The sequence below is a fragment of the Oryctolagus cuniculus genome, chromosome 7, assembly GCF_964237555.1.
Source record: "Oryctolagus cuniculus chromosome 7, mOryCun1.1, whole genome shotgun sequence".
Classification (NCBI taxonomy): Eukaryota; Metazoa; Chordata; class Mammalia; order Lagomorpha; family Leporidae; genus Oryctolagus; species Oryctolagus cuniculus.
Window position 1 is genome coordinate 45,995,894 of NC_091438.1, and position 20,568 is coordinate 46,016,461.

The following is a 20,568-nucleotide window of genomic DNA, read 5'->3' on the forward strand; positions in this document are numbered from 1 at the left end:
GGCTTTGGGTCCGTGCAGCTCCTGCTGTTGCAGCCATCTGGGGAGTGAACAAGTGGATGGAAGAACTCTCTCTCTCTCTCTCTGCCTCTGCCTCTGCCTCTCTAACTCTTTCAAGTAAACAAATAAGATCTTTTTAAAAAAAGAAAAACAGCCTGAAATTTCAGATCACTGCCACAGAAAATGACCCATTGATTGAAGCAATACAACCCAGGTAGTGACAATCAAATTTTGTTGTGGCCCTAATATTCCTGTGCCACCTGCAGGAGTCTGTATTTACAATTCACAGTTTGGAAATTATAAATAAGTCCAAGAAGACCCAGATCAGTATATCATAAGTTTTAATTGTTACAGTCATGGATGAAAAGATGCCCTAATTAATAATCAGTCAACATTTTGGTGAATTGAGACAAAGAAGCTAAGCCCATAGCTCTTGAATATCATTCTGAGAGACCAAGGTAGCATTCTCTCTCTCTCTCTCTCTCTCTCTCTCTCTCTCTCTCTCTCCACACATACACACAAAATAGATGCTCACCTAGGAGAGAATCGGAGACTCTCCCAAAATTGTCTTGAAATTTCATTTCTTTCAAATGATTACTAACTGCAAAAATACCTCTTCCCTAACGTAAGTTGAATACTTAAGGATCTTTACAGAAAATCTAGGAAGCACCTCATTGACTTTCTCTTGGGATCCTCTCAAAGGGTGCTCATCTGAGCACTTCCTTATAAATGTTCAGTCTCAGGATACCACTGAAATATTTTCATCAGATAATCTAGAGTTCAGTGATAATGATTAGGGTAAAAAAAAAAAAAACCCTTCAACTCCTTATACCACTTTACAAGATGAGGAGAATACAGTTTCCAAAGAAGAAATATTGTTTCATCATAGTTACAATGACATGTTATAGAACAACAACAAAAGTGTCAGCCAATGCCCGCTGGCTATTCTTTCGCATGCTGGCAGGAGAACATGAAAGCCAAATCTCTTGCTTCACCTGAATAATGTACTTGCATGGACAGGACCTTGAGTTTGTTGGGCAATTACCTGCTTCACTATAAACTGAGAGCTCTATTAATAGATTGGCGGCTGCTGTGATGAACAGCTGGTTTCCATGTGTTCTGGCCTGAATTGTGTTCCCTCCAAAGAATCATATGTTGAAGTCCTAACCTTTAGTGACTCGAGTTGTACTTTGGAGATACAGTATTTTTAAGGATAATTAAAGTGAGGTTGTTAGGTTGGGTCCTAACCCAATTTCACTGGTGTCCTTATAGTATGAAGAAATTTGGACACAAACATAGGAGAGGGAAGATGATGTAAAAACAGAGGGACAAGATGACCAACTACAAGCCAAGATAGAAGCCTGGACTAAATCTTTTCCTTACAGTCTTCAGAAGAAAACAGCCCTACTGACACCTTGATCTTGAACTCCAGAACTGTGAGAAAATAAATTCTTTTGTTTAAGCCTCCCAGCCCAAGGATACACCAGGTAAGCAGGGGTTGTGTTGCTAGCTAAGCCTATCTTATTGTGATGATTATCTTTTGACATTGAATAGATAGTTCCTGGTTGTTCAAAGACACTTTTTTTAAAAAATTAAAACCACCATAGTTTCATTGGGAAGTAGAAAGAATGAAACAAGGAATCAAAAGCCTGGGATTTATTCATTCAATCCATTCAACAAATATTACTGAACTCCTGGGTATGTGCCAGATATTGTTCCAGGCAATATCCCTACAGTAGTGAGAAAGCCAATCTGGCCTCTTTCTTCACTTTTCTGTGTGTCCTTTGCAAGCTGCATAAACTTTCTGGCCCACCACTGTTTGGTATTTCAAGCTATGATACTGGAATAGCTATCACCAAGGTTATTCCCAGGACTGAGTAAAAGTTATTTTAATTCTAACATTCAGTTTGTTCAATTGAAACTCTGAAAACAACTTTAACAATCCCTCTCCTCTACTTTTAACTTCAGGTATTAGAGAACAAGAGAAAAATTACCGACAAAGGTGATAAGGGCCTGGTTCCAGCTTCAAAACTTTTTTTTTTTTTAAACAACCATCCCTGAACTAACTTACACTTCCACTGGTCTCCTAAACTCTTCCTCAGAATACCTTCTTATCATCCCAGGTTTGTTCATTGAGGAAGAAGACTTTAAGCCTCCCCATTTTCCTTCACTTGAGTACTACTAAAGATCATTGCCCTTCTGACTTATGAATTTCCCATATGCATTTAATTATTCTTTTGTTTCTGAGGAGATAATGATTTGGAATCACTCAAACTAAAATTCAGTGGCCATAAGTATGAGTTAAGTATGAACTCATCTCTGCTCCTTGTTCTTTCACTAATGATACATTGCCATTATGTGTACTCAGTCATGGTAATTATGTGTTTTTTTCACCAAGTATACTGGGACTGACTCCCCTAAGCAAGAGGAAACTCTGCCAGCAGATGGCCCTAGAACTTAAATTATAGCACTAGCTCTTCCCTGTGTCTTCAGCTTGCTGGCCCACCCTGCAGATTTTGGACTTGCTGACCTTCATTAGTGTGTGAGCCAATTCCTTAAAATAAATCTCTTCCTACTGAATTAAGACAACAAATTTTATACATATAGGTTCCATTTATAGATTCTAATTATCTGGAGAATCCTATAAGGTGGGATGTTAGGAAGGTAGGTTAATCATGAGTGTGGAGCAAATTTCATGTTCCATTACTTGCTAACGTCCTCAGTTCTCTTTCCCAAATTGTCTTTCAGTCACATCAGCCTGGAAAAAATCTAATCTTTGGTTGGGTATAACTCTGTCTTCTGCATCTGTACTGAGCATGGCTGGAGAAAACCCCATAGCTGAACACATTGGTGTCATGAGAAATATATGATCTTAGTCTTAAACTGGAAGCTCAGTACTTTTCGGTGATCATACAGCTTCCATTGTTAGTTTTCTGTGTTCTACAAAAGTTACTGTACTTTTTAAATTTTTTATTTATTTTAAAGACAGTTACAGAGAGAGAGAGAGACAGAGAGAGGTCTTCCATCTACTGGTTCACTCCCCAAATGGCCACAACAGCCAGAGCTGAGCCAATCTGAAGCCAGGAGCCAGGAGCTTCTTGTCAGGGACCCAAGCACTTGGGACATCTTCCACTGCTTTCCCAGGCCATAGTAGAGAGCTAGATCAGAAGTGGAGCAGCTGGGACTTGAACCAGCACCCATATGGGATGCCAGCACTGCAGACCAGAGTTTTAACCCACTGTGCCACAGCGCCAGTCCCAACAGTTACTGTATTTTAAACTATCTCCAACCATTTGACTCCCTCCCCACCTCTTTTCCCACTATTGGATAATGATCTTGCCACTTTACTTCATAAATAAAATAAAAATCACCAAACCAGAACGCCTAAACTTTCTTCTACCAGACTAAAACCTTATTGGCATCTATTTACACTCATGTTTTCTTTCTGTTCCAATGGAAAAGGTTCATCTAATTCTAATCTTGTTCTCTGAATGCTATCTTTTCTTGCCTCCTCAGGAAACATGCTATGTTGATCATTCTGTCCCTTTTATATACTTGAACCTGTCTTTATTGGTTTCCTCCCATCAGTACATATATATATACTCAAGTCTCTTCCATTTTACAAAATCCTACCTTGTGCCCACAATCCCACCTGACCTTTCTCCTCCCCTTTATAATTAGTATTCTTGAAAGATTTGTCTTCTTATGTTTCTACTTATTTTCTTTGCATTCCTCAACTCATTCTGTTGATTGTCATTGGTCACAAGGTTATTCAATCATTAGGTACTTTTCAGCACTTATCTTGGTTTCTCAGAAATATTTGATGATAATTGCCTCTTCATTCTTGCAACATGTTCTGTTCAATCTTTTGTGATACTGCATATATTCCTGGTTTTCCTCCTACCTCTCTGGTCTCTTTTCTTTTTTTCTTTTATCTTTCCCTTGAATGTTGGTCTGTCTTAGCCAAGCTCATCTTTTTTTTTTTTTTTACAGCTAGAGTTAGAGAGAGAGACAGAGACAGAGACAGAGAGAAAGGTCTTCCTTCTGTTGGTTTACCCCACAAATGGCTGCTACGGCCAGAGCTACTCTAATCCAAAGCCAGGAGCCAGATGCTTGTTCCTGGTCTCCCACGCGAGTGCAGGGGCCCAAGGACGTGGGCCATCCTCCACTTCCCTTCTGGGCCACAGCAGAGAGCTGGACTGGAAGAGGAGCAACCGGGACTAGAAGCTGGCGCCCATATGGAATGCCAGTGCCACAGGCAGAGGATTAACCAAGTAAGCCACAGCGCCAGCCCCCAAGCTCATCTTTCTTTTCTTCTTTGTCCTGAGTAATCTTGCCTATTTTATGGCTTTGGTTACTACTGATAAGTTGATATTTCACATTTATATACAAAATCCAAGCATCTCATCTGAGCTCCAAACTTACATAACCATCTGCCAGCAAGATATCACTTTCTAGAAAGTTATAGTAAATTTGAACTTGTCATCTCCCCTCACTACAAACATGAAGCTTCTTTTTGCTTTGATCTCAATAATGACAACACTACTCATCCTGTTTCCTATTTGTTGAAAGTAGAACCTCCTAAATTACTATATATGTATACATATGTATAATGTATATTTTATCCTTTATCCCACATCTTAAATTTCTTTTTTTTTTTTAAGATTTATTTATTTGCTTGAAAGTCAGAGTTAGAGAGAGAAGGAGAGGCAGAGAGAGAGAAAGAGAGGTCGTCCATCCACCGGTTCATTCCCCAGATCGCTGCAACAGCCAGAGCTGCGCCGATCTGAAGCCTGGAGCTGGGAGCTTCTTCCGGGTCTTCCCAAGCACTTGGGCCATCTTCTGCTTTCCCAAGTGGTTTAGCAGGGAGTTGAATCGGAAGTGAAGCAGCCAGGGCACAAACTGGCACCTATATAGGATGCCAATATCACAGGCTGTGGCTTTACCTGCTTGCTATGCCACAATGCTGGCTCCTGTAGATGAGTTTTTTAACTTTGGGGTTTTATTACTAATTTTTGCCATCTCAGAAGAAACTTTTATTTTAAAATATTTTTGGGGGGCCAGAGCTGTGGCACAGCAGGTTAAAGCCCTGGCCTGAGGCCTCAGCATCCCATATGGGTACCGGTTCTAGTCCCAGCTGCTCCACTACTGATCCAGCTCTCTGCTATGGCCTGGGAAAGCAGTAGCAGATGGCCCAAGTCCTTGGGCCCCTGAACCCGTGTGGGAGACCTGGAAGAAGCTCCCAGCTCCTGGCTTCAGATCAACACAGCTCTGGCCATTGCAGCCATTTGGGGAGTGAACTAATGGAAGGAAGACCTTTCTCTCTGTCTCTACCTCTCTCTGTAACTCTTTCAAATAAATAAAAAAAAAACTTTAAAAAAATTTTTTTGTTCTCTAATTCCCTCTTTTTAGAGCATTTTGGTCTTGTCTCATTTAATTTCTTTGGAATATATAAATTACAGTTTTTATTTATTTTTAATTGGCAAATACATTAAATATAGTGTACAGTGTGATGCTTTGAAAGATATATGAACATACACACATATTGTTTGGTTGATTAAATCAAGCTATTTAACACATCCATTATCTCACATACATACTTATCTTTTTTGTGGCAAGAACACTTAAAATTTACTCTCAGCAATTTTCAATATTCATTATTACAATACTTCATTATTAACTATAATATATAATATTGCATATAATGCAATACTTCATTATTAACTATAGTCACCATACTGTACAGTATACCTCCAGAAATACTTCTCCTAATTGAAACTGTACCCTTGACCAATATCTCCCCATTTCTCCTCCCTGCTCAGCCCCTGATAACTGTTATTCTGTTCTCTGTGTCTATGAGTTTGACCTTTTTAGATTCCAAAGAAACATGATTCCGTGCCTGGCTTATTTCACTTAGCTTAATGTCTTCCGGGTTTATCCATGTTGTCATAAATGACAGAATTTCCTTCTTTTTAAAGGTTGAATAGTATTCCCTCGTATCATATTTTCTCTATTAACTCACTGATAGATAGGTACATTGATTCCATGTCTTGGCTATTATGAATAATGCTGCAGAGAACATGAGAGTAAAGCTATCTCTTTGACACACTGATTACATTTCCTTAGTATGTACATGCAGAAGTGGAAGGCTGAGGGTTAATATCTGTTATATATTAATGTTAGCCATCACAAAACACACCGAACACCGGAGTAAGGGAAAGGGTTTATTGGGGAACACCCAACAGACAGGAGTGAAGGGGCAGCAAAGGGAAAAGAGAAAAAGAGAGTATAAGAGAGAAACAGAGAGGAGAGAGCTAGCAAAGGGAGAAGAGAGGAGCCGAGAGAGAGAGCCAAGAGACCAAAGGAGGAGGCCAAAGAGAGGAACCAAGAGAGCGCAGGAGAGAAGGGCCAAGAGAGCACGTGTTCAGGAACAGGCCCTTTTAAAACCTTGCCCAAGGACGGGCAGGGAAGCAGGAGCAGCGAATCCCATTAGGATGGGGGTGGAGCCTGGCTCAGGTAGCTGGGCCATTTGGCCACCTGGCTAAAACTGAACCAGTTTCCTAATATTCCCCCCTTTTGTTTTTTATAAATCAGGATTTGTATGGGATTACATTAGTCCCAAAAGTCCAGGAGGGGTAGAGGGATGACGATCTGTCTTTAGAGCTACTTCCTGCTGACATGGGGCGATGAGGTACTCTTTGCTGGCATGGGGCAATGTCTCAAGCCGCTGTCTCCTGGGTGGGGAGCCGAGTATATCCCTGTAGCAGCATTTGGTTGACTGCCTGGTTGCTGAAGGCCTTCGTTTGTTCCATTATAACCTGCTGTAAACACTTAGACACGGTAGTATAAAAAACAGGGTGAGAATATTAATTAACCAGGTAATGAAAGGATTTCATAGAGGAAAGGAAATGGGGGGGGGGGTCCTCTGGACCCTTGTGGGGACAGTTTGATGGATGTGGTTTAAAGCTGATCCCAGCCAAGACTGGGAGAAAGGCCACTTAACTTTTGCAGGTAGCTGGGTTTGTCTGTAGAGAAATTCTGAACAATTACACAGCATTAAGTGTGGGAGAGGTCCATCAGTACACACATGTTGGGAGTAGAGCCATTGGTGGTAGAGTAGAGGCTATGGTTACAAAGGAATGAGGCCCAAGTGGGCTAGACAGGGTCTAGAACAAAGGACAGAGTCATTAATAGAGGAGCCAAGAAAGGTGCTGTCTAAGCTACAAATAAGTTTTCTGATTGAGAGGCAAATAGAACCTGATGAAAGGGGCTTGATAATAATCAGGTGGGCTTTAGGCCTTGTAAGTTAAGAGGCCCAGACTTATCTATCTCTTCATATAGCCTACATCCTAAGGGAGGTGTGAACCTCCTTGGGGAAGGCACCCTGTTGACTTCCATTACCTACCTGGCCTTGAAGGAGAGCTGGCCAGGTAAAGGCAGGTGGCATCTCTAACAGGAAATTCACAGTTCTGCCTGCAATGTTGCTGACCCTGGTTGGCTGCCCCCTCAGCCGCAGTGGTCACTTTGAAAGCTGGGCTGAGTGAAGAGCTTTTCAGCTTAGAGTCAATAAGATCTGTGGCTCTGACCTGGGCGTCCTTCGACTCCAGGGCAGGTCCATTTCCAGTGATCCAGCTCTTGGCTGGCAGAGCTGCCAGGGCTCATCACAAGCTGACTTCTGCTGAAGCCCAGGCTTACCACATCGAAAGCCATTGCAGTGGCCTGGCCTGTTGGGTCTCCTTGGAAGCAGATTACTGTTTAGAACAGCCATTAATAGGCCTGCCACTTATCTCTACATTTGTGATGCCTAGCTTTCTTTTCCTCCAAGGTTTTGCTAAAGCAGACCAGAGGATGCAAGTCAAGGGGGTGCTCAAGTCCCATCTCTAATCTTTGTGGCCTAAACTAGAAGTCTATAGTCACAGGCATGTTCTGTAGTAGTTTACGTTGAGGCAGATAATTTCCATCAGGAAAGCTATGTCCTTACTTTAAAACTTTCTCTCCCTTTGGTCTTAAAGGGAGGTTTTTTCTATTTACTGTTTACTTTGCTGATGGCGAAGTAAATCTAGCTATGAAATTACAATTTAAGCTCTTATTTTGGCTATGCTATTACAGAAAAATGTTAGCCATCTAAAATCAAATTTTGCATCTTGGAGATTCTTTCATAATAGAATTAGTTTCCTACCTCAAAGAAAATAGAGAGATGAGAGAACAAGTTCGGGCTTAGAATAGAGAAATGGGGGAGCAAGTCCTAGATTGTTTGCTGACAATAGCAATATCACATGAAAACTTAGAAAGCAGTTTCAACCATTAGATAACAACTTAAGAAAACATTTACCAGAAGGTCCAATGCCTTCTATAAATTTTATGAATGCATGTATTTGGAAACATCTCTTAAATATTTAACATGGCATAGCTTGTTTAACCAGTAGACTTAAGCACAAGCATATAGAATGTTTTTAGTTTCTTTCTACCAACAAGTTTAAAACATGATACAGAGATTCAGGTCACACCAATTAAAATGTATATTTGATTAATTTTAGCTGTTTAAATTTATAGGCAATTTTTTATCTATAAGCCAGTTAAAATAAAACTCTTAATAAATTTTCCCATGTAGACATACAACATTATACACATGTAACATAACATAATAGACCAATATAGCAGTTTTAATAGTCTTTTTTTAAAAATCTAACTTCTGTTTGTAAATTACCAATTGATTTGAATTACTTTTTGCTTTTAGTAATTTCAGTTAACCATACTTTATCTCAGTTGGTACCTGTAATACATTATTGGCTCTGTCTGTTTACAGAGTCATCCCAAAATACTGAATACAATAGATATGGCTGGAAAAGTCCATTGGAACCTATAGGAGGACAGCTAAACACAGAACCAACGTTTTAGTTTTATGAGCAATGAATCTGATATATAAAGCTGTAGATGACAAGACTTTAAAAAGTTGCCACATTTAAAATTATAAACGCATTAACCAACAAGAGGCACTTGCTTACTTTACAGTATTTTTGAAAGCATCTGTAGGATTTTACAGAGCATTTAACTCTTCTAGGCCTCTGGGGCTTTCTCATTAAGATAACCATCATGTCTAGTAACACAAGATCATTAGACTTTTTAATTCTCAGACATTTGTATTAATGCCATTTTATATTATAGAAACTTAAAATTTAGTACCACTTTACATCTTGACAGTATTTCTAATATAATCCAAATAGCCTGATTAGTTGGTGTCTCTACAAGATGAGACATAGGTCCTTTGATTTTTTCAGTTGGGCCCGAACTGGAAAAACCAAAGTCCAGAATTTACTGGAAATTTCAGAGTCCAAATTCTTTGAAACTTTGATTTTTGATTTTTTTGAATGCCTGTCAAGAATGCCAAGAAGGCTCAAAATCCAAATTATCTGGTTGAAATAAGATATCACCTCATACCTGTTAGAATGTCTATTATCAAAAAGACATAGCTGGCCAAGGAGTGCAGTGGAGGATGGCCCAAGTACTTGGGCCCTGCACCCCATGGGAGACCAGGATAAGCACCTGGCTCCTGCCATCGGATCAGCACGGTGCGCCGGTTGCAGCGTGCCGGCCGCGGCGACCATTGGAGGGTGAACTAACGGCAAAGGAAGACCTTTCTCTCTGTCTCTCTCTCTCATACTGTCCACTCTGCCTGTCAAAAAAAAAAAGACATAGCAAGTGTTTACAAGCATGGGGTGGGGTGGGGGAGCCCTTGCATACCCTTGATAAGTGTGTAAATTAATAGAACCATCAAGGAAAGCAGAGTGGTGGTTTCTCAAAAAATCCAAAATATTAGGAATTTCTACTTCTCTTCTGTTTCTTTAATTCCTCTGGTTCAGTTTCTGCTTATCTTTTTTTCTTTAATGCTGTTGTCTTATTCATACAGCTAAATAGTCTTAATTACCCATTTATGTCCATAAAAAAAGATCTGGGTTTCTCCTGATTTACATAAATAGATCCACTTTCATACTAAATGGGAAATTTATATCGGAGTTGGGGAAAAGTTTTAATTTACAGATGACTGCGAGGCCGCAGACACCAGCCACAGCCCTAAACGTCATAATGAAGCAGATTTTCCTAGAGTATCAGTGCCTATACCAGGACTCTTAGCTTTCAGTTAATCTGTTAGTCAGTCAACAAATATAGACAGGGAACCTACTATAGAAGATAAGGTGCTCCCAGTCCTGCCCTTAAGGAGCCTACATTTATCATTTCTAGGAAGTTTGTTCAGTTTCTTTAGGAAAGAGCCATTTGGGATTTCGCTAGGGAAATTGGGTAATAAAGGTTCAGATGTCTAAGCTCTCTGCCTTAGGGGAGGAGGGAGGCAGGAATGACCCCTGGGACGGTCTTCAATGACTGTTCCTGTTTACAACACCATTGCCCATTCACACCTGCATCAACTCTGCTGATTCTGAGTCTAGCACTTCTCCAGGTTCAGATCCACCTTTGCTTCTGCCACACCTAGTGACACATTCTAGGCTGTGCCTTTCTCCATCCGTTTCAGTCATGAACATTCTACCATCAACTTGCCATCTTCCACAGATTTATTGAAACCCCTCATGCCCTTATAAGTTTCCTCTAGTTCTGCTCATAGTTCTAGTTTATTTTTATATATTGATACTTTTATTTTAGGAAGGACATTTAAAATGTATTTGCTCAGACCACCATCATCTTGAACAAACTCTATTATTCTATGTTAAAAAGATAATAAAAATGTAAATATAAGCAGAAGTCTTATTTTTTCACTTGCCAAATTTGCCAGTATTATAATCATTAAAAATTTGTTTTATTAATCATTCTTTTCCAAAGTAGCCATTGTGTGAGGTTTTTAAAGTTTTTGTTTAGGGACCGGTGCTGTGATGTGGCAGGTAAAGCCACTGCCTGCAGTGCTGGCATCCCATATGGATGCTGGTTTGAGACCCAGCTGCTCCACTTACAATCCAGCTCTCTGCTATGGCCTGAGAAAGCAGTAGAAGATGGCCCAGATCCTTAGGTTCCTGCACTCATGTGGGAGACCTGAAACAAGCGAGCCAGCAGATGGAAGACCTCTCTCTCTTTCTCCCTCTGCCTCTGCCTCTCTGTAACTCTGCCTTTCAAAATAAATAAATCTTTAAAAAAAGGCTTTTGTTTAATATTTCAGTTGTGACTTTTGAAAAACAATAGGCTTTTAAAGATAATTTATATTATCTTTTCTACTTCTCTCTGCCCCCCACCTTGTCCATACTCTTGCTCTTGCTGTCACTCTTTCTCTCCTCCATTCTGTATCATCTCCACATAGAATTAGAGAGAACAGAACATCACAGAGGGACCACTAGAGGGGCCTCTTTGGAAGAAAAAAAGGCAATTGGAGTCTTCTTTCTGGTAATGGTAAACTTGTTTGTGGCTTATTGTACAGCAGACTAGATACTTTTTTAAGAAGTAGCTGGAGAGCAATCTCATTCCCCCTTGCCATGCCTCTGAGTCACTACTCATCCAGAGTGTGGGCATTAATTAAATAGTCTTGAGTAAGCACTGAAAAAGTAGGAGTGCCTGCTAAAGGGCTAGAGAACCATCGCCTACATAGTTTAGAGATAAGATAAGAACCAACTTTGACTTTCTAAATAAAACTATAATGTAAAATCATGGACTTTTAAAAATTTATTTATTTATTTATTTATTTGAAAGGCAGAGTTATAGAGAGGCAGAAGCAGAGAGAGAGAGAAGTCTTCCATCAGCTGATTCACTCCCTAGATGGCCACAATGGCCAGAGTTGTGCCCCTCGGAAGCCAGGAGCTTCTTCCAGGTCTCCCATGTGGGTGCAGGGGCCCAAGGACTTGGGCCATCTTCTCCTGCTTTCCCAGGCCATAGCAGAGAGCTGGATCAGAAGTGGAGCAGCCAGGACTCAAACTGGTGACCATATGGGATGCTGGTATTGCAGACTGTGACTTTACTTGCCACAGTACCGGCCCCAAATCATAAACATTTGAAAGAGTTTTGTTCTCTCCACTCTAAACCATTCCTGGCTTATCTCTTCCCATGGCAGAATTCTTTCTATAATCTAGCCAAGGAACAATGACTCGGCCTCTGTTAGAACAGGTCTAGAGAAAAGGATCACATTGCTTTCGGAATAGCCCATGTTATTGTCAAACAGCTGCACTTCTTAAAAGGTTGTTAATAAGGACTAGAGTTTTCTTTTCAGAAAGTTTCAATCACTGATTCTAGCTGTATTTTTCAGGCATTTATTGAAAAAGAAATTCAATGAGGACTATGGACTCAGAGACATATATTCTTTGGGCATTTCACTTCTGTATCCTGTCTCTGCCACTTAGTAGGTACACATCTGTGGGCAATTTGCTTAACAGCTAAGAGCCCTAACTTCCTTATCTGTTAAAAGATGATAATAGCTACCTAAAGGGGCTGTGAGAATTAAGACAGCCCGTGAAAGGCTGCTGACATGTCATGAGTGTTCAATAAACATTGGTTGCTTTCTCTTCCACGCCCATGAAAATATTGGAAGACAGTTATTATGTCTCTCCTAAGTCTCTCTTTCCAGTCCAGCTTTGCACATACCCAGTTTACTTCAGCCACTTCTCATGAGACTGGCCCATGAGCTCCAGGACAGGGAGACATAACTTACACAACTTGAAACACTCAGGGCCTGGTACAGTGTTTGAGACATAGTTAACACTCAGGAGATGTTAACTAATAAGAATTCAGATAACTTTCATGTGCCATAGTTCTCAGTACCATCTTGTCATTTTTAGGATGATGTTGAGAAATTATAGGTATAACCCAGGGATGGGAAAATTTTTTCTCAAGGGCTTATGGATACTTATACCATAATTCATGGGTCATACAATATTGTAAATTTAAAAACTAGCTTGTTATAGATTTATTGAATTTCTAGTCCTGCCTGCAATTGTCTTGGCAAAGTCAGACCAAAAGATTTCATAGGCCTTGTACAACCCATGGGTCAGACATTCCTCATCTCTGGAACATCAATGTGAACTCCACCCTCCTCAAAACACAGTTCCTTTATACTTGCCGTGATTATCAGGAAACTCAGAACAAGGTTTTTTGCTCAATATCAATGCTTTCAAGGCTGGTGCTGTGCTGTAGTAGATTAAGCATCTGCCTGAGGCACTGGCATCCCATCTGGGCACCTATTGGCATCCAGGCTGCTCCACTTCCAATCCAGCTCTCTACTAATGGTCTGGGAAAGCAGTGGAAGATGGCCCAAGTGCTTGGGTCCCTGCACCAGTGCGGAAGATACAGAAGAAGCTCCTGGCTCCCGGCTTTAAATCAGCCCAGCTCCTACCATTGTATCCATTTGGGGAGTGAACCAGCGGATGGAAGACCTCTCTTTCCATCTCTCCCTCTCTCTGTCTGTAACTCTGCCTCTCAAGTAAATAAATAAATCTATTAAAAAATGCCTGCGTCCCATTAAAAAAAAATCAATGCTTTCCTTAGCCTCAATTTTCTCATATAATTATCTCCATCTCCACCCCTTCATTATCTTGGTGTTTGTCTCTTACTCTTGTTTTCATGTATCTTATATCCCTTGAAAAGGAGGCAAGGATGTTTTAAAGTACTCTCTAGGGGCTGGCATTGTGGCACAGCTGGTTAAGTCACTGTCTGGGACACCAGCATCCCATATGAGCATCAATTCAAGTTATTTCCTATCCAGTTCTCTGTTAACGAGCCTGGGGAAGCAGTGTAAGATGACCCGAGTACTTGGGCCACTGCCATCCCTGTGGGAGACCTGGTTGGAATTACAGGCTCCTGGATTTGACCTGGCCAGCCCCAGGCCACTGTGGCAGTTTGGAGGAATTAACCAGTGGATGAAAGACTCTCTTTCTCTCTCTCTCTCTCTTTCTCTCTCCCTCTTTCTTTTTCTGTCTTTCCCTCTATCATTCTGCCTTTCAAATAAACAAAACAATAATCTTTAACAAAGGAACAAAAAAATTCTCTTTTTAAATATATAAGAAAAACAACTTAATCTAATATTCCTGTTAATTATATATTCTTGTGGACAGCACTATGGCACAGCAGGTCAAGTATCTGCCTGCAATGCCAGCATCTCATATGGTACCAGTTCAACAACCATTTGGGGAGTGAGCCAGCAGATGGAAGATTGTCTGTCTCTCCCTCTCTCCCTGTAACTCTGCCTTCCAAATAAATAGATCTTTTTTAAAAATTACATATTCTTCTGGTACCAGCATTGTGGTATAGTGGGTAAAGCTGCTGACTGCAACACCAGCATCCTTTATGGGGCTCTGGTTCGAGTCCCAGACACTCCATTTCCAATCCAGATCCCTGCTAATGCACCTGGAAAGCAGCAGATGACAAAAGTGGTTGGGCCCCTACACCCACGCAGGAGACCCACAAGAAGCTCCTGGTTCCTGGCTTCAGTCTGACCCAGCCCTAATCCCTGCAGCCATTTGGGGAGTGAACCAGCAGATGGAAGATCTTTCTCTCTCTCTCTCTCTCTCTCTCTCTCTCCGCTCTCCCTAACTGTGCCTATCACATAATTTTTTAAAATTTTTAATTATATACTCTCTACTAAGAGAGACCCAGACCTAAGATGTAATAAAAACACTTTTCCAGTTCATCATCTCAGACTCACTTCCTTCCTTACAGCTTCCATACCCCCCCCCTTTCTCCTTTACAGAGAGAACACAGTAATATAGGCACCCATTTCTAAGGTCCTTGGATTACGAAAATGGTTTTTAAAAGCAGATATCAATTACATTTTAAAAATAGCACATCTTAGGTAAGCAAGGTCCTGCACGGCCAGCAAGAGATTTTTTTTCCCTATAACACTGCCTCTGGGCAAGGAGAGCAGAGCATTGAAATCCTTGAGTCACCTAGCAGCCCCACTGTATCACATGACTAAATGGGGCTTTTATTTTTGAACACATGATTCTTACCCATGTTTCAAGGTAGGGTCAAATACAGGCCATCCTGTGGGCAGCAATAGGAATCAGATGACTTCTGAGATCTCTGCCTGCCCTATGATTTGACAAACAGCAATGTCATTGTGTCCTTAGGTTAAAAGGAAAGAAAAGGCAACACCACTCTGATGAATCCTCAGACCTAAAACCTGCAAAGGTCAGTGAACAGAACAGGATCCCCCCTTCCCTTCCTTTGGATAAGTCTACAGCCAAGATTTCACTGAAGCTGCCTGAAGAGGAAAGTAAAAAGAAGACGTGCCAACAGCCAAGAAGGAGTGGAGGCTGGGTTTGGTGGTGAGGAGTCAGGTCATCAGAGCCGGAGGGTGTCTCCTTCTTAAGTGTGCAATTAGGACCTCAATAAAAGGTCCCAGCACACACTGTCGGCACACAGCCCGCTACCCACGTCGCACTCGCTCTCACCCGTGAACCAGGTAAGTCTCACTGATCGTCTGCTTGGGCGTACTTATTCCAGGCTGCTGCTTTGCTTCTGCACAAGCTTGTGTGAGGATTTCAGAGGAAACGGGCTCAAGGCCAGCCCCTGTTCGTAAAGGTAGACTGGGAGCTCAAGCCACACAAATTCTTTTCCTTGCTTATGGAACTTCTTTGGTCGTTTTCTTTTTTAGAAAACTACTAAACTGTTTGGATGATACAGACATGAACACTGCTTAACAAGACACAGAACTCATATCTGTATTAAAGTGAAAATGGAGAGTTATTTAAATGATGGGTAATGATTGAGGGGTGGAGACTTGATCTTACCAATGAGTTCACATGGAACCATGTCTTCTTGGTTAAAAGATTCTTCTCCCTACAAACATAGGAGCTGATTTTCATGGTGTTCCTTCTCTTTTGTCTAGAAACTTTACTAACCTTGGAAATTAGAGTTTCCTAAGCAGAGGAGGTGGGACAGAGCCCCAGCAAGAGGAAGGCTAGTGGACCATCTCCGATGAGACTGCCAGGACGGGTCCCACTCTGTTCGCTTCATTTGCACCTTTCACTACTTACACTCACGTTCTTTCTCACCCTCCTTTTTGCAGTAAGCTTTCTCTGAACACACAAATGTGAGTGTTTACCTCAGAGCAGGAGGAGAAGTGCCTCTTCTAATACCTACCACAGTGCCTGCTGCAGAATCAAACCACCCCTGGAGTTCAGATACAAAGTTTTAGGATACAGACAGAAGGACCATCTTGCTCTCCCCTTTCTGAGGGAACCCATCCTAGGAAATGAGCAATGTTTGTTCTTCCTCACACAGTCTCTCTGAGCTTGCAAAGATGCCTCGGCTCCTGAGAGGTGTCCTCTGTGTAATGGAGACGTTCCACAAGTACGCCAGCGAGGACAAGGCTACGCTGACCCACAGAGAGCTGGAGCAGCTGCTCCAGGGCGAGCTTGCGGACTCTATCCAGGTGAGGTGCTCACTGAGCTGTAGAAATTCTTCCTCATCTGCTCTTTCCCTATCACCCAAGCAAGATGGGTACAAGTGAACCCTGTCCATTTGATACTTGACCACCATTCATTTTCTGACTTCTGGACAGCGTTGGCAGCCTCAGATTCCTGTTTTGTGCATTGCTTAATGAATCTTGCAGAGGAAATGAGGTTTTCCTCAATGGAACTAGACCTTCAGCAAAGCAACTCCTGAGAGGAGCTATTAGGCATCTGATGCAATCACAAGTGCTCTAAGGGCTCCTTTAAGTCATAGCTCTCTGATGAGAAGCGGCATCCAGAGCCAAAGAGCACTTCTGTTTGGGGAAATGTTACTAGATCCTGAGGAATGAGGGTCAAAAAAAAAGGGAGGATTCATGGGAGACGCAGACAGTCGGGGCACCTGATTGGCTGATTTCTCTCTGTGTTTTTATGCAGCCACATGTCATTCATGCTGTGCAGAGAAATTTGAATCTTCTGGGTATTGACAGTGCCGACACCATTAGTTTTGATGAATTTGTTCTGGTGATATTCAACTTGCTGAACCTCTGTTATTTTGACATGCAATCATTACTGAATTCAGAACCAAGACAGGTGCTTAACCCACACACTGTGGATCTTCAGGTGACTACCAGAAATGGTCAGCAGACAGGGGGAACTCTGCCAACTCAAGACAAGGTTGTGACATCATCAGCTGAGCTCAGCACTGAAGAAAGTAGGGTAGCTGGACGCCATAGAGGGGACCCACAGGGAGGCAGCAAGACTCACAACCTGCCAGGAGAAACTTCTGAGCAGAATGACGTGAAAATCCAACAGCTAGAAGCAGATGAACAAAATCAGGAAGCAGCTCCAAAGGTACTAGCAACAGAGGATAATGGAGCCCAACTTAAAACAAGTGAGTCATTATCAGGATCAGAAGAGACTAGCAGTCCTACAAAGAGGGAGGCACAGACTAGGGAGATCCCCAGGGAAGGAGATAAACCAGCCAGGGAGCAAAGGGGCACCAAGACAAGAGACCAGCAGGGAGAAGAGGAACAGAACTTGAAACAACAACAAGAAACAACACAGAGACCATCTGAAAACCAGGAAGTTGCTGCAAAAAAGGGTACTAAGAAACACTCGAAATCACAAGGCCCGCCCCTGCAAGGAGTTGAACCCCGTGCAGAGCGGGCTGACCTGCCAGAACGCACCTCTGCCAGGAAACCCTCTCTGACACAGAAGTCAGCTGACCCAGAGGACGGGAGCAGAACGTCTGAGATGGAACAACCCGGCAAGGCTGCTGCCGGGACACCATCCGGCACCAGGAGCTCTGATGTGCTTGATGGTTATGGTGAAGCGTCTGAGGCCCAAGAACCACCAGCACACGAAAGGGAGCATGAAACACAGAAACTTCCAGTCCACGGTGTTTCAGAAACACTGGGCATTAGAGCTGAAAGGAAGGAGGGAGGAAGTCTTCAGCCCCATGGATCAGCAAGGCAGAAAGAACAGCAGAGGAAAACTCAGCCGCCAGCCCTGGAAGCCCGAACACAAGATGAAAAGGATCAGAAACTACAGGGATCAACAAAAGAAAAAGATGCTGAGAAAGGCTCCGAGTCACAAGATCTGATCTCAGAAGACAGAAATCAGAATAGCCCTGAAATTGAGGGAAAATACCCTGAGGAAAGCCCAGAGGAAGAATCTGTGAACAGCAAAAATGGCCCTGCAGCTAAAGGGACCCCCAGAGCAAGAGAAAGAACAGAAGAGTCTGTGCCACCTGAGCACCAGCCTGGAGCAGAAAACGGTGGAGTCGTTGAGACCCGCGACAACCCAGCCGCCGCAGACGATGGCTGTGGGGACGAGGAGCCTGAGTCACAGGTTACACAGGATGAAGAGGGGACTTCTGGAACTCCCCACGGCCTGGCTCCAGAGGAAGGTGACCAGAGCTCCAAGACAGGTGGGCTGCCTGTGCCAGGGGAGTCCCAGGGTCAGGAAGACCCACATGGAGAGCCTGAGAAAGGAAGTCACAATGATAACCCAGACACTCAGAAGCAGGAAGCCCCAGGTGAGAGAAACAGAGCCCAGGAGGTGGCGGTGCTGTCAGCAGAAGGAGAAGGTGTGCAGCTTGCCGAGGGCCAGGAACCGGCTGCCAGAGAACGCAGAAGTCAAGGCTCGGGGCTCAAAGGTCCAGGTGCAGCTGTGCAGCCTGATGGACACTCAGAGACACAAGAGTCCACAGACAGGGGTGAAAACACAAAGTCTCTGAGGACAGACATCTCGGCAGCCCTGGATGCAGACTTCAGTGACCAGTGTTCCTTAATGCAGCTCCCTGAGAAGGCAGATGGTAGAAGACAACTAAAGATCCAGGGCCCAAGAACCAGAGAAGAGGAAGAGGGTGCATCAGAGACCCAAGAGGCTCTGTTAAAACGCCTGGATGAGCACAACTCAGCCTCCCCCAAGACACGTTTTGAAACAGAGGAACCTGCAATATTGGAGGAGGAGGATGGACATCCCCATCAGCTGGCAGGAGGACATGATGACCAACAAAATCCAACTAAGAAAGACTATGCCTCTGCAGTCCCATGGCCAGGCCTTGAACAGAGGATGTGGACAGCCCAAAAGCCTTCTTCCAGGGAGACAGCCACAGTTCGTTCCAGTCCACTGTACCAGTACGTGCAAGAGAAGTTACTGGAGCAAACACACATTACCCAAGAGGAGCTTCAAAACCAAGATAAGACAGCCCACACGTTGGACCAAGAGCTCCAGAAGATACAGCCGAGGGCGTTTCTCACCAATAAGAACTCAGACTGTCCTGCCTTTTTCAACCACAGTCAAGCATCACAACAGCTCACCAGGGAATTTCTGCCTGATGAGGATCAGACATCAGCTCCGTGGGCCTCAGAAGATAAGCAGGGTCGCCCTCAGAGAGAGGAACCAGTACCACATAGGGAGTGACCAGCAAAACGCGATGAATGGTAATCTTCATCACCGGAGAAGTTACAAGGGACTTCATACGTCTTTGCATGCCCCAGATTTCTTCCTTCCTGATCACCCTCAATACTCACGCAGAGATTCCAACGCAGATAAACGCTCAGAGGCAGATTTCAAATCCTTTACATTTCTTTCCCAAGAAATAATAATGTATTCAGCAGGGCAAACCACCATCGAAGAATTGTCTGACCAAAAAGATACAGTTGGTAAAAATCCCACCATATGGTGCTACTATTGTGTGCCAAAATGGACATACTCATGAACAATTTATCTCAATTTACCTGGCACTAAAAACAGAAACAAAAACCCTTCCACATCTTTAGCAGGTTACAATTTCTTCATCTTTTCTCTTGGCTTTTTAAAATGCAGCAGTAGGAGGTTATGAGACAGCAATATGATCTTCTAGTCATCAATATTAATGTATAGACACAGATTATTCTGCTTTATGACATTTTCTAGAGGGATTTCTAGTTCATCCTAAAATGTTAGCCCTCAAAATAAGTTCAGATATCACCATAACCTAGAAATAATTATAATTTCTAGTACCAGATTAAATGCATGATTCTTTGCTCATATCCAAATCCTGCTGAATCTGTTCTTTGGATTCATTTGTTCATTTATGCATTCAACAGATTCCAATAAACCCTACTCCTTATAAAACCTTTTCATAGCCTCTGGTTCAAATAAGCAATCAGAATAATTATATGAGAGAAAGAAGATATAAAGTATGCTTGGGCCGGCGCCACGGCTCACTTGGTTAATTCTCCGCCTGCGGTGCCGGCACCCCGGGTTCTAGTCCCAGTTGGGGCTCTGAATTCTGTCCCAGTTGCTCCTCTTCCAGTCCAACTCTCTGCTGTGGCCCGGGAAGGCAGTGGAGGATGGCCCAGGTACTTGGGCCCTACACCTGCATGGGAGACCAGGAGGAAGCACCTGGCTCCTGGCTTTGGATTGGTGCAGCTCGCCAGCTGTAGTGGCCATTTGGGGGTGAACCAATGGAAAAGGAAGACCTTTCTCTCTCTCTCTCTCTCTCTCTCTCTCTCTCTCTCTCACTGTCTAACTCTGCCTGTCAAAAAAAAAAAAAAAAAAGTATGCTTGGTTCCGTAAGAAATTCTTGTAGCCAATAATCCAGTCTACTAAGCATTTACCTATATAGTTTGCTGATGGCATTGAATTAAAACTGATAATTAAATAATCGCATGAACAATTTACTTTGTTGGTTCATTATTTTTCT

General features: G+C 42.7%; 1 protein-coding gene across 1 annotated transcript; it reads left to right on the forward strand.

Annotated features, from left to right (window-relative positions):
• The first annotated feature begins 15,007 nt into the window (after window positions 1–15,007).
• Window positions 15,008–20,545, forward strand: TCHHL1 (trichohyalin like 1). The gene is made up of 3 exons (XM_002715352.5): window positions 15,008–15,382; window positions 16,204–16,354; window positions 16,809–20,545. The coding sequence occupies exons 2-3, from the start codon at window positions 16,223–16,225 to the stop codon at window positions 19,299–19,301; spliced, it is 2,625 nt and encodes an 874-aa protein (XP_002715398.2). The 5' UTR covers window positions 15,008–15,382; window positions 16,204–16,222; the 3' UTR covers window positions 19,302–20,545.
• Window positions 20,546–20,568: the final 23 nt, after the last annotated feature.

Coding starts and splice junctions, on each gene's coding strand:
- TCHHL1 (XM_002715352.5), top strand. CDS start 16,223: ATGCCTCGGCTCCTGAGAGGTGTCCTCTGTGTAATGGAGACGTTCCAC. Junction 16,355..16,808: donor AGCTTGCGGACTCTATCCAG/GTGAGGTGCTCA, acceptor GTTTTTATGCAG/CCACATGTCATTCATGCTGT.